At 46.9% G+C, this 12,976-nt stretch overlaps 1 protein-coding gene across 1 annotated transcript in view; it reads right to left on the bottom strand.

Moving 5' to 3' along the window:
- Positions 1-12,976, bottom strand: part of LOC147725086 (uncharacterized) — a 449,247-nt gene that overhangs the window by 159,550 nt on the left and 276,721 nt on the right. Inside the window, exon 3 of the mRNA XM_086918165.1 lies at positions 497-714. Coding sequence (XP_086774291.1) covers positions 497-714 — 218 coding nt within the window. The remainder of the gene's footprint in view (positions 1-496; positions 715-12,976) is intronic.

Raw genomic sequence — 12,976 nt, 5'->3', positions numbered from 1 at the left:
CCACTCAGCCGTTCGGGCTAAAAGTGAGTCCAACCGCCCTATGGAAATTAACATGGGGAAAACACATTTTGGGACCCCCCTTTTATCTCGGTCCCCGCTTGACGAATCCCCCCCAAACTTTTGGTGAAGGAGCAGAGCGCAGCGAGGCAAATTTAAGGAAAATTACAGGCAGATTCCTCAACCGGCGCCAAAGTTATTCCAAAAAGAATGTTGTGGATTTCCTATAGAAAACAATCCTAACTATAACTACCTACGGGCGACCGCCAGTAGGTAATATATATATATATATATATATATATATATATATATATATACATACATACATTCTTGCTGAAGATTCATTGACTGTGAAGTACTGAATCCTACTGTGAGGAGTCCAGAGTTGAGTTAGGACTCCTTCTCATTTATCACCTGCTCATGAAGTAATTTTTTATATGACAATCCCCACATTTCCTAGCTGACTGTCCTAAAGTGCACAAAGTGTGTCCTTTCTTACCTTCATCTCATTTCCACACCATCCTGCCTGTGGAATGGCTTTAATTTGGATCACCCGTTCATTTCCCACCACCAGCATCAAAGTTGAGACTGTGCATTTCGTATCCGCAAAATGCATCTGTGTGAGGCTGTACCTGAACCTCTCCAGGAGGCACTTGTTGAGAGACAATGTCATTGCCGAACCTTCACACTGCACAGTGGGAGAGATGTCACTGCGACCTGCAACAAAACACGACCCGTTGATAAATACATGCACAAACAGCTTATTTACCACACCAGGAGTGTAGCATTCTGCAAGGCGTATCATTTTAATGGGTAGCTAACATAGAAACACAATAACCATAAAATGTACTGTTTCTTTCTGATTGAATATTTCAGCTTATTTGCAGTTGTTCTGAAAGGTTGGCACACATTCTAGCAGAACATCACAGACATCACCCCTACAGGACACTGTTCACTGCCTCTTTTTAGGTCTTGCTACTGGAAGCTTTAGCTATATGGGCAGGCCTGTTATCGACACACACACACACTTTGCATGTATTCACATACATATGCATAGACATACAGACATTAGCTTTTGGGCAGTTCCAGCTTCTCGAATGAGGCAGTGTTTCAGACATTAGCTCCATGGGCAAGCCTTCACAATTTAGGTCAGCCCATGGGATTTAGAAGGTCAATATATCCCCTACAAGGATAGAGGGAGATGACAGTCAAGGCAGTACAACTTATGACCCTGATTATGATTTTTCGGTGGAGCAGTGGCGTGGCAGTGCAAGCAGCAGTGCCTCAGATCCGCCGAAGATCGCCCCGCCTGTCCACCAGATTACGACTTTCAAGTAGTCTCGCAGGCGGGCGGCGTGGCGGTGCCTCTTTTAAAGGTGGCAGTGTCTTTATTTATTTATTTGTTTGTATAGCAAAGCCAGATTTATATAGCACTTACTTTGCCCAACCGGCATCAAGGCGCCTAACCAAATAAAGTGTAAGGTCAGAGAGCATGCTTACTGGTATGCCTTGGTGAAACACCACGTCTTTAGGGCTTTCTTGAAGAGGGCCATAGAGGGTTGGGATTTAATCTCAAGAGGAAGGGCGTTCCACAGTTTAGGGGCCACAGATGAAAAGGCCCTTCCGCCCCATCTGACCTTGTTTGTCCGAGGGACATATAGAAGGTTCTTACTAGCAGAACGTAGGCATCTACTGGAGTAATAGGGACTCAGGAGAGAGCATATGGCTTCAGAGCAACCGGTGCTGAAAAGCAGGCAGAGGATTTTGAAAGAAATCCTTGACTGGATCGGTAGCCAGTGAAGACTCTTCCTAGCAAGGGTGGCAGAGGCGGTGTTAGGGACATCCAGTACAAATCTAGCAGCCGCATTCTGGATGGTCTGGAGACGTTGGATAAGGCCTTTATTGGTGTCTGCATATAGTGCGTTGCAATAATCCAGCCGTGATGCAACTAGGACAACCACAATCTGTTTGCGAGCTTGAGGGGAGAGATAATGGGAGATTTTCCTAAGAACCCTGATAACTCCCCAACAACTGGACACGGTTCCATTGACCTGTTGTGTCATGGTCAGCGACGTGTCAATGATCACGCCAAGATTCCGGGCGGAGTTTGATGGCACGGGACAGGCTCCAAGAGATGGAGGCCACCAGTCATTGGACCATATGCCTTGATCTTTACCGAAGATCAGGACCTCGGTTTTCTATCCGTTCTGCTTCAGAGCATTTGAGATCAACCATACGGAGACTGCCTGCATGCAGTTCCTGAAGCTGAGCACGGAGGTACTCACCGAGTGGGAGAGGGACACCATAATCTGGGTGTCATCGGTGTATGACACCACCTCCATCCCCTGTGATCTTACTAGCCTGGCAAGTGAGGCCACGTAAATGTTAAAGAGGGTCGAACTCAGGGCCGACCCCGGTGGAACCCCACATTGCACAGGCTTAGCAGGGGAGAGGAACTCTCCCAGCTTGACCCTCTGCTATCTCTGATCGAGGAAAGAGGACAGAAGACTCAGTGCTGGGCCCTCCACCCCTATCTCCCTCAGACGAGCTGTTAAAGTCGAGGGAGACAGGGTGCCAAAGGCTGCGGTCAGGTTGAGTAGGACCAAAAGGGTAGTCTGGCCTCGGTCGACCTTTGAACAAATATTGTCTATCACTACAGTGAGCGCCGACTCGGTGCTGTGGAATTTTCGGAAGCCATGCTGGGACTGGTCCAGGAACCCAGAGGCATCAAGGAAAGCAGTCAGGTGCTGATTGAGATGTGATTCTAGCATTTTAGCAGGGGCAGGCGATAAATAAATTTGTCCGAAGTTTTTAAGGGTCTCCGGATCCAGAGTAGGCTTTTTAAGTAATGGCTTGACTATGGCCTTTTTCCAAGGTGCTGGGAATAGGCCCTGAGTCAAAGCCCGATTCATCACCTCCAAAAGAGGGGGCAACAGGGTTTCCCTACAATCCTTCAGGACCTTCAGAGGGCAGGGGTCCAGTGGCAAACCTGATTTTGTCCTATTAAAAAGAGAGTCTAATTGGTCAAGGGCGAGGAGCGGGAAGTTGGTCAGGATCTTGGAGGGATCTTTGCTCCAGCATTCTAAAGCAGGTTGAGTCGAGGAAGGATGGAAACAGATTAGATCTCTCTGTGCTTCCAGAGTGAGAGAGATGGCAGTGATTTTGGTATGAAAGAACTGTGCGGTCTTGTCGCACAGCTCTTGGGAACCTATGATGGGGTCAGGAATTTGAAGAGAACATAGAGAATCAACAATCTGAATAGTTCCCTAGAGGAAGTGAGGGACGACGTGTGCCTGGAGAAATATTCCTGCTTTTTTTTAATGACCCAAGTCTTGTATTCTCCAAGCAGTAACTTATGTGTTTCTCTATCAGTGGGGTTCCAAGTTTTCCGCCATTGCCTCTCCTGCCTCCTACATCCCTGTCTCAGAAGTCTAAAAGGCTCTGTAAACCCGGGGGCAGAGGGTTTCCGCCTAGCTGAGTAGCACAGGGAGGCAGGGGCTAAGAGATCTACTGCTGTGGAGATAGAGTTGGCAAGCTCAAGTGCAGCATCACTGGCATCCTTCAAGGGGGAGATAGGAGTCTGCTCTATGAGGGGGGCAAGAGCTTAATTTGTAATATCCCTATAATTCCGTTTAGGTATCTTATTACTGGAACCATGTTGTGGTGAGGAGGAGGGAAGGGATGTAAGTTCCAAAGGAACTGCCAGATGGTCTGACTAGACCAGGGGAGTAGGGGGGCCCACGGAAAGTCTGGGGTTGTTAGAGAACACCCCATCAAGAATATGGCCAGCCAGGTGGGTGGGACTATTTACCAACTGAAGAAGGCCACATGTGGCCAGGGGACCCACCAAGGAAAGAGTATCCTTAGAACAGAGATCTTCTAAGTGAAAATTTAAATCCCCTAGAACCGTAAGATTGAGTTTGCCAAAATAGGGCTCTAAGATTTTAAATAGATTGAGGCCAAAGCAGGATCTGGGGCCGGGGGGTCTGTAGATGAGAAGACCAGTGAAGGACACTGAGGGAGAGGAGGATATAGAAAAGTGCAAAGCCTGAAAAATGTCCGATGGCGCAGAGAGGGTTTTAGTGCGACATATAGATGATACTTTATAAAGAATCGCCAGCCTTCCACCCCTGCGTCCTTATCTATCCAGTCTATGTAACACATAGCCCTCTGGGATGGCGAACTAGAGATCGGGACCGGATGAGTCAGAGGCCCAGGTTTCGGTAATGAAGACCCATGAAGGATTCCTGGCTGTGACGAAGTCATGGAGCGCAATGTTATTTTTAATCAATGACCTGGCATTGATGAGAAAGCCCCTTTCCGTATGGAAAGTGGGCATAACGGGGGTATTATCCGGTGACTGTCCTTTAGGAAAATAAGGGGGAGGGGACTCAATGTTACAGATAAAGCAGCAGCATAACGGGGAGCCAAGGAAAGCTTCAGGGGGAAAGGTATGGTGACAGGGTAGGGAAGGAGGCTTAAGTGCAGTTATTTCCGTATTCGCATAACACCATGTTACCTGGCTGCCCAACGATGTCTCCTTTCTACACAGCCCGTCCTGCAGCCCGTCCTCAGTGCGGACGGGCGCAGACGGGCTTGACTTTGGCGAAACTTCGGCGCAAATTCGCTGTGCGCATTCGCTGTGGGCGAATAGAGACATCCTATTAAATACGTCAGGTCACGTGTCTCGCGTCCCACCTGACTGAGAGTAGCCAATAGGAGCGGGGACCCAATCTCTGCCGGCGTGCCCTCCACACAATCGGGAAAACCCGTGGTGGAACGGGGCACAGGCAGGAATGCAGACCGAGCAAGAAGCTGTGTAAACACAGCCCTAAAGTGCAACAGTAATTAAAACACGCCGCAAGTTTAAAAACCCAAATTATCCATTTGCACATTAAAATGTAACAATTTAAAACACAGGGGGACAGTTGATAGTAATTTCAGGCAGGTCACCAAAACATCGTAGTCATGCCCTGGGACTCAAACTAACCGAGGCTACAAGATCGCCTGGTTTAAAGGGTCATCTCTCGCGTCCCACCTGACTGAGAGCAGCCAATGGGAGCGGGGACCCAATCTCTGCCGGCGAGCCCTCCACACAAGCGGGAAAACCCGTGGTGGAACGGGGCACAGGCAGGAATGCAGACCGAGCAAGAAGCTGTGTACACACAGCGCTAAAGTGCAACAGTAATTAAAACACGCCGCAAGTTTAAAAACCCAAATTATCCATTTGCAGGTTAAAATGTAACAATTTCTAACACAGGGTGACAGTTGATAGTTATTTCAGGCAGGTCACCAAAACATCATAGTCATGCCCTGGGACGTGGCTCCTGAAATGACCCCCGAAGGGGTATCTCTGTGCCTTGGACCAAAGGCAGAACATGAGGCTGAATTGCAACATCACAGATGGAAAAAAGTGGTTTTAAGCTGTTTACTAAATTGTAGGTGGTCTAAACATTGTCCTAGATTCAGAGGAAGTTTGTTCCAGGATAGGGGACTAAGATGGAAAAGAGCCTTCCCACCTAGTCTGGCTTTCTTGACTCGAGGGACTACAAGAAGAGATTTGGATCCCGAGCAGAGGGACCTAGAAGGTAGATAGGGTGGCAATTTCTCAGACAGATAGGCGGGGCCAAGGTTAAATAAAGCCTTGTGGATGTTACAACTGACTTCGAACTTGACCTGCTCACGTATTGGAAGCCAGTGCAGCAGGCAAAGAAGAGGGCGGGAGGCAGTCCTGGGAGAGGCATTGAGGACCAATCATGCTGCAGTGTTCTGGACTACCTGCAGTCTGCTAAGTGAGACCTCATTAGCAGAAATCAACAAGTCATTTCAGTGGTCCAGACAACTTAATATAATTGCCTGAGCCAAGGTCTTCCATGTTAAGTCAGGAAGCAAAGGAAAGACTCGGCGTAGTAGGCCCATTGTATGAAAACAGGAACCGGCTGTCTGAGCGGCATGCTCCTTTAGGGTAAGAGCCTGATCAAGATAAATGCCTAGGTCTTTGACCAGGGATTTAGCATCAGGATCAGGGTGAACCCCAAGGTCAGCCTGCCACCAATCCAGAGTCCATAGTAGTAGAACCTCCCAAAAGAGCAGAATCTCCGTCTTCCCAACATTACATTGGAGGAAGTTACTCTTCATCTAGTTAGAGATAGCTCTCATACCAGAGGAGAAGGTTGCCTGTACTGTTGGAGTGAACTTGTCAAATGGGAAAATCAGTTGTGTGTCATCGGCGTAAGAGTTGGGAATACACCTACATGCCCTGAAGAGGTCGGCCAAGGGAGCAACATAGATATTAAACAAACTGGTGCTCAAACAGGAGCCCTGGGGCACTCCGGTGGTTAATTCCATAGGCCATGAGCAGTACAGGCCAAGGATGACGGTCTGAGAACGAGAAGAAAGAAAACTTGTCATCCACTGCAGAGCAGAATCTCTAAGTCCAGCCGCCTTCAGTCTCCTGAGCAATATGTGGTGTGAAACCGTGATAGGTCCAACAGCACCAGAATCATAGATTGGCCCCTATCTAGGGCTATCCTGATGTTATCCGTGACTGCAAGCAGAGCTGATTCTGTGCTATATTGGGGCCTGAAGCCTGACTGAGAGGAGTCTTGGTAACCAGCCTGTTCGACATGGTTGGAGAGGTGTTTATTTATGTGCTTCTCCAGAAGCTTGCTCAGGAAGGGAAGGAGCAAAATGGGGCGGAGATTAGAGAGGTTTGTTAGTGGAGCCTTGTTGTTCTTGTAGATAGGCATGACCTGTGCTGCTTTCTATTCTGACGGAACATGACCCTCTCTCAGTGAGAGATTGAAAAGACCCTGAATGAGAGAAGAGAAATGGCAGACCAGAGACTTGACAACTTTGGCCGAAATAGTATCTAGGGGGGAACCTGATTTGTCCATGCAAAGAAGAGTATCTACATCTGTCAGTGTCACACGATGAAAACTCTTTAGCAACCGAGATGTTGCCTGTGCTGGCAGATCGAATGACATGGAGTCCGCAGGTTGGCTCCCTGACTCGGCTATTTTTTGGTAGATGAGCTCTATTTTCTGTGAGAAGTATTGGGCTACAAGATTCCTGCATGGCATGAACTTGAAAGTCCATGTCATTCAGGAACCTATGTGCATGCACACAGGGGGGCACATGTAATGCCCTCCTGTGTGCATCCACATGCAGTTGAGGCACAGGAAGGCCCTGTAGGGCCCCCTTTGTTTCTTCTCCTCCAAGGTTTACATGGAGGAAGAACCTCCATGTAAACCTTGGAGAAAAGAAACCCTGTAATATAGTTGGAAGGACCGCGTCGGTCCCACCAAGCATATTGCTGTCTCTGACAGCCACTCCAGCAGTCCAGGGTGGTCCAACTGGCCAACTCCTAATGGGGCGGTGAGATCACCTGTGTAGCAGGGGCTGGACCTGCCACCACCATGCCACTACGAGTCTAGCAATCCTCAGACTGCCAGGCTTCTAACTGGGCCCTTATAAGGGGTTCTCTCCATTCCTTTAACATGCTGCACCCTTCACCTATTCTCCCACAAGCTAATCAGTTCCTGCCCGGTAGTTGGTATCTATGACTATCAACATGGTGGCTGCTAGGAGAGTCTCTGTGTTACCTGGGTAACCAGCTCTTGATGCAGGTACACTGGGGCAGTGCAATCATTATGTTAGGAATACATGAGATGATTCTGATTGGACTGGCTCCTTATTCTGCTGCCACTGCATAATCCATATTATTTCAATCCAGTGGCCCAGACTCAGCCAAAGTAAACTGAATCTCACTATTATTTATAACTGTGGACATCAGAGCACTAAGTGTGATGCTGGTGTGATGCTGGTGGTGTAGCAAAGTCTTAGCCCCCCCCCCCTGCAAGTTAGGCTGTTTAGGTCTCACCTGGAAAGCTTATGTGCTGTCTAGGCGAGACATGTTGTTCACTCTTAGTGAACTTAGAGGCCACACATTACTTCCAATTCACTCTCAATTGCTGAGCTCCTGCTGGTTAGCTCTGCAGTCAGCACGTCTCTCTTCTTGCATGTGACACTCCCCTAGTGCATGGCACAAGTACTTGTATTGTTATGTGTGTGCTTTTGGAATCTATTTTTTTTTCTTTTTTTAAGCCACTCTATAGAGTGACTAGATCTGTTGTTTGCTCCCTCCCCATTGTCTGTCTTTGCTTGTTCCCCCTGCCTCCCAACCCAGGACAACAACTGAGCCAAAAGGTCAGAAGCCTTTCTCCCAACCTCTGATGTTTGTTTTTTGTTGCAGCTTTTATATAGAGTGCACTTGACCCAAAGTTGTTGGAGTGCTTTACAAAAGGCAACATTCATTTTATGTAGGCACATGGAGATTAAGTGATTTGCTAAGGTTCAGGGATGTTGAACCAGCACAGACTCTAACCTGGTTCTCCAGCTCCAAAGTCGCCAGCTTCGGCAGTACCACCACATCCTCTCTCTTTTCATGGAGGTATCAGATGGAATTAAACATGCTTATGCAGATGTTATGTATGTTTGCTCTGGGAAACTCTGCCTTCTGGGACTTCAAATGAGGAAGCAAAAAGCGCTATTTCACTGCAAAACTTTCATCTGCACAACAGACAAAAATAAAAAAACTTTGAATTAGGAAGTGCTGGCCACTTAATTCTGCTTTTCTTGCAAGTGCTGTAATCCACAATTCACCACCCAACTTTCTGTTCAACACCCACACCCGACATAGCCAGTAGCTCGCCCTTAGGAGAGAACTATTGGCTCTGCCAATGCAGGTTAAACCAAGGAATCAAAGATGCATGTTTACATTCCTTGCGCACTACCCCTTAGGCCAATGTGCCATTAAATAGTTTATTAAACATAGGGATACTGGTCTCCACTGCCTCAGCCAAAATGCTGGGTGGACAGGAGCCAACAGGAGGGCAGGGGCACATTTAAAATGACCTCTCTGTGCTCTTCCAGAGAAATCTCCTAAAAGTTGAGAAGGCTGCCAGCAGTTTGTACTTGAGCCACCCATGTCTCGAAAGCTGAGGGAATAGAAGAGCCAGATGCTTTCCCTGTGTGTAGCTACCTTGAATAGATGCTAAATTGTCTTATAAAAACAAGATAACTTGACACACAATTTCTGGGAAGGGCAAATGTTAAGTGTACAATGATCTGACCATGTCACTGTATGCTGAGGTCTCCAATGATCTGACCATGTCACTGTATGCTGAGGTCTCCAATGATTTGACCATGCCATTTTATATGAAGGTCGCCAATGATCTGACCATGCCACTCTATATGGAGGTCTTCAATGATCTGACCATGCCACTCTCTATGGAGGTCTCCAATGATCTGACCATGTCACTCTATGCTGAGGATGCCAATGATCTGACCATGTCACTGTATGCTGAGGCCTCATCATCTGACCATGCCACTCTATATGAAGGTCGGCAATGATCTGACCATCCCACTCTATATGGAGGTCTCCAATGATCTGACCATGTCACTCTATGCTGAGGATGCCAATGATCTGACCATGTCACTGTATGCTGAGGCCTCATCATCTGACCATGCCACTCTATATGAAGGTCGGCAATGATCTGACCATCCCACTCTATATGGAGGTCTCCAATTATCTGACCATGTCACTCTATGCTGAGGATGCCAATGATCTGACCATGTCACTGTAAGCTTAGGTCTCCAATGATCTGACCATGCCATTCTATATGGAGGTCACCAATGACCGGAGCATGTCACTGTATGCTGAGGTCTCCAATGATCTGACCATGCCGCTCTATATGAAGGTCGGCAATGATCTGATCATCCCACTCTATATGGAGGTTTCCAATGATCTGACCATGTTACTCTATGCTGAGGATGCCAATGATCTGAACATGTCACTCTATGCTGAGGTTGCCAATGATCTGACCATGTTACTCTATATGGAGGCCAGCAATGGTATGACCATGCCACTCTATATAGAGTTTGCCAATGATATGACAATGGCTCTCTATTTGGAGGTCACCAATGACCTGACCATGCCACTCTATATGGAGGTCACAAAAGAACTGACCAAGCCACTCCATATGGAGGTCGCCAATGGTCTAATCAAGCCACTATACATGGAGGTCACCAATGATCTAACCATGCCACTCTATATGGAGGCCTCAAATGATCTGACCATGTCACTATATGCTGAGGTTGCCAATGATCTGACCTTGTTACTCTATGCGGTGTTCGCCTATGATCTGACCATGCGATTCTATATAGAGGTCACCAATGATCTGAGCATGCAGCTTCATATGGAGGCTGCAAATGATCTGACCAAGCCACTCTATATGTCTGTCACCTATGATCTGACTATGCGATTCTTTATGGAGGTCACCCATGATCTGAGCTTGTCACTGTATGCTGAGGTCTCCAATGATCTGACCATGCCACTCTATATGGAGGTCAGCAATGATCTGACCATATGATTCTATATGGAGGTCACCCATGATCTGAGCATGTCACTGTATGTTGAGGTCTCCAATGATCTAACAATTCCGCTATTTATGGAGGTCGCCAATTATCTGACCATAGAATTTTATATGGAGGTCTCCAGATTTGATCATGCCACTCTATATGGAGGTCGGCAATGATCTGACGATGCTGCTTCATATGGAGGCTGCTTGTGATCTGACCATACCACTGTATATGTAGGTCACCTATGATCTAACTATGCAATTCTATATGGAGGTCACCAATGATCGGAGTATTCACTGTATGCTGAGGATTCTAATGATCTGACCATGTCACACTATGCTGAGGTCTTCAATGATCTGACCAAGTCACTATTTATGGAGGTTGCCAATGATCTGAACATGCGATTCTATATGGAGGTCCCCAATGATCTGACCATGTCACTATATGCTGAGGTTGCCAATGATCTGACCTTGTTATTCTATGCGGTGTTCGCCTATGATCTGACCATACGATTCTATATAGAGGTCACCAATGATCTGAGCATGCAGCTTCATTTGGAGGCTGCAAATGATCTGATCAAGCCACTCTATATGTATGTCACCTATGATCTGACTATGCGATTCTTTATGGAGGTCACCCATGATCTGAGCTTGTCACTGTATGTTGAGGTCTCCAATGATCTGACCATGCCACTCTATATGGAGGTCAGCAATAATCTGACCATGTGATTCTATATGGGGGTCACCCATGATCTGAGCATGTCACTGTATGTTGAGGTCTCCAATGATCTAACAATTCCGCTATTTATGGAGGTCGCCAATTATCTGACCATAGAATTCAATATGGAGTTCTCCAGATTTGATCATGCCACTCTATATGGAGGTTGGCAATGATCTGACGATGCCGCTTCATATGGAGGCTGCTTGTGATCTGACCATGCCACAGTATATGTAGGTCACCTATGATCTGACTATGCGATTCTATATGGAGGTCACAATGATCGGAGTATGTCACTGTATGCTGAGGATTCTAATGATCTGACCATGTCATACTATGCTGAGGTCTTCAATGATCTGACCAAGTCACTATTTATGGAGGTTGCCAATGATCTGAACATGCAATTCTATATGGAGGTCACAATGATCTGAGAATGTCGCTGTATGCTGAGGTCTCCAATGATCTGACCATGTCACTGTATGCTGAGGTCTCCAATGATCTGACCATGCCACTCTATATGGAGACCGGCAATGATCTGACCATGCAGCTGTATATGGAAGTCACCAATGATTTGAGCATGTCACTGTATGCTGAGGTCTCCAATGATCTGACCATGCCACTCTATATGGAGGTCGGCAATGATCTGACCATGTAACTCTAAATGGAGGTCACCACTGTTTGAGCATGTCGCTGTATGCTGAGGTCTCCAATGATCTGACCATGCCACTCTATGTGGAGGTCGGCAATGATCTGACCATGCAACTCTATATAGAGGTCACCAATGATTTCAGCATGTCACTGTATGCTGAGGTCTCCAATGATCTGACCATGCAACTCTATATGGAGGTCACCAATGATCTGAGCATGTCACTGTAAGCTGAGGTCTCTAACCATCTGACCATGCTACTCTATATGGAGGTCGCCAATGATCTGACCATGTGATTCTATATGGAGGTCACCAATGATCTGAGCGTGTCACTGTATGCTGAGGTCTCCAATGATCTCACCATGTCCCTGTATGTTGAGGTCTCCAATGATCTAACAATGCCACTATATATAGAGGTCTCCAAAGATCTGATCATGCCACTCTATATGGAGGTCGCCAATGATCTGACCATGCGATTCTATATGTAGATCACCAATGATCTGAGTATGCCACTGTATGCTGAGGACTACAATGATCTGACCATGTCACTGTATGCTGAGGTCTCCAATGATCTGACCATGTCACTGTATGCTGAGGTCTCCAATGATCTGACCATGCAACTATATATGAAGGTCACCAATGATCTGACCTTGCCACTCTATACGGAGGTCTCCAATGATCTGACCATGCCACTCTATATGCAGGTCTCAAATGATCTGACCATGTCACTCTATGATTAGGATGCCAATGATCTGACCATGCCATTCTTTATGGAGCTAGCCAATTATCTGACCATGCAATTCTATATGGAGGTCGGCAATGATCTGACCATCCCACTCGATATAGAGGTCTCCAATAATCTGACCATGTCACTCTATGCTGAGGTTGCCAATGATCTGAGCATGTCACTGTATGCTGAGGCCTCATCATCTGACCATGCCACTCTATATGAAGGTCGGCAATGATCTGACCATCCCACTCTATATGGAGGTCTCCAATGATCTGACCATGTCACTCTATGCTGAGGTTGCCAATGATCTGACCATGTTAGTCTATATGGAGGTCGCCAATGGTCGGACCATGCCACTCGATATAGAGGTTGCCAATGATCTGACCATGCCACTCTATTAGGAGGTCTCCAATGACCTGACCATGGCACTCTATATGGAGGTCTCCAATGATCTCACCATGTCA

This window comes from Lissotriton vulgaris, chromosome 4_1 (genome assembly GCF_964263255.1).
Source record: "Lissotriton vulgaris chromosome 4_1, aLisVul1.2, whole genome shotgun sequence".
In the NCBI taxonomy this organism is placed as follows: domain Eukaryota; kingdom Metazoa; phylum Chordata; class Amphibia; order Caudata; family Salamandridae; genus Lissotriton; species Lissotriton vulgaris.
This window is presented reverse-complemented; position numbering and strand designations above follow the sequence as displayed.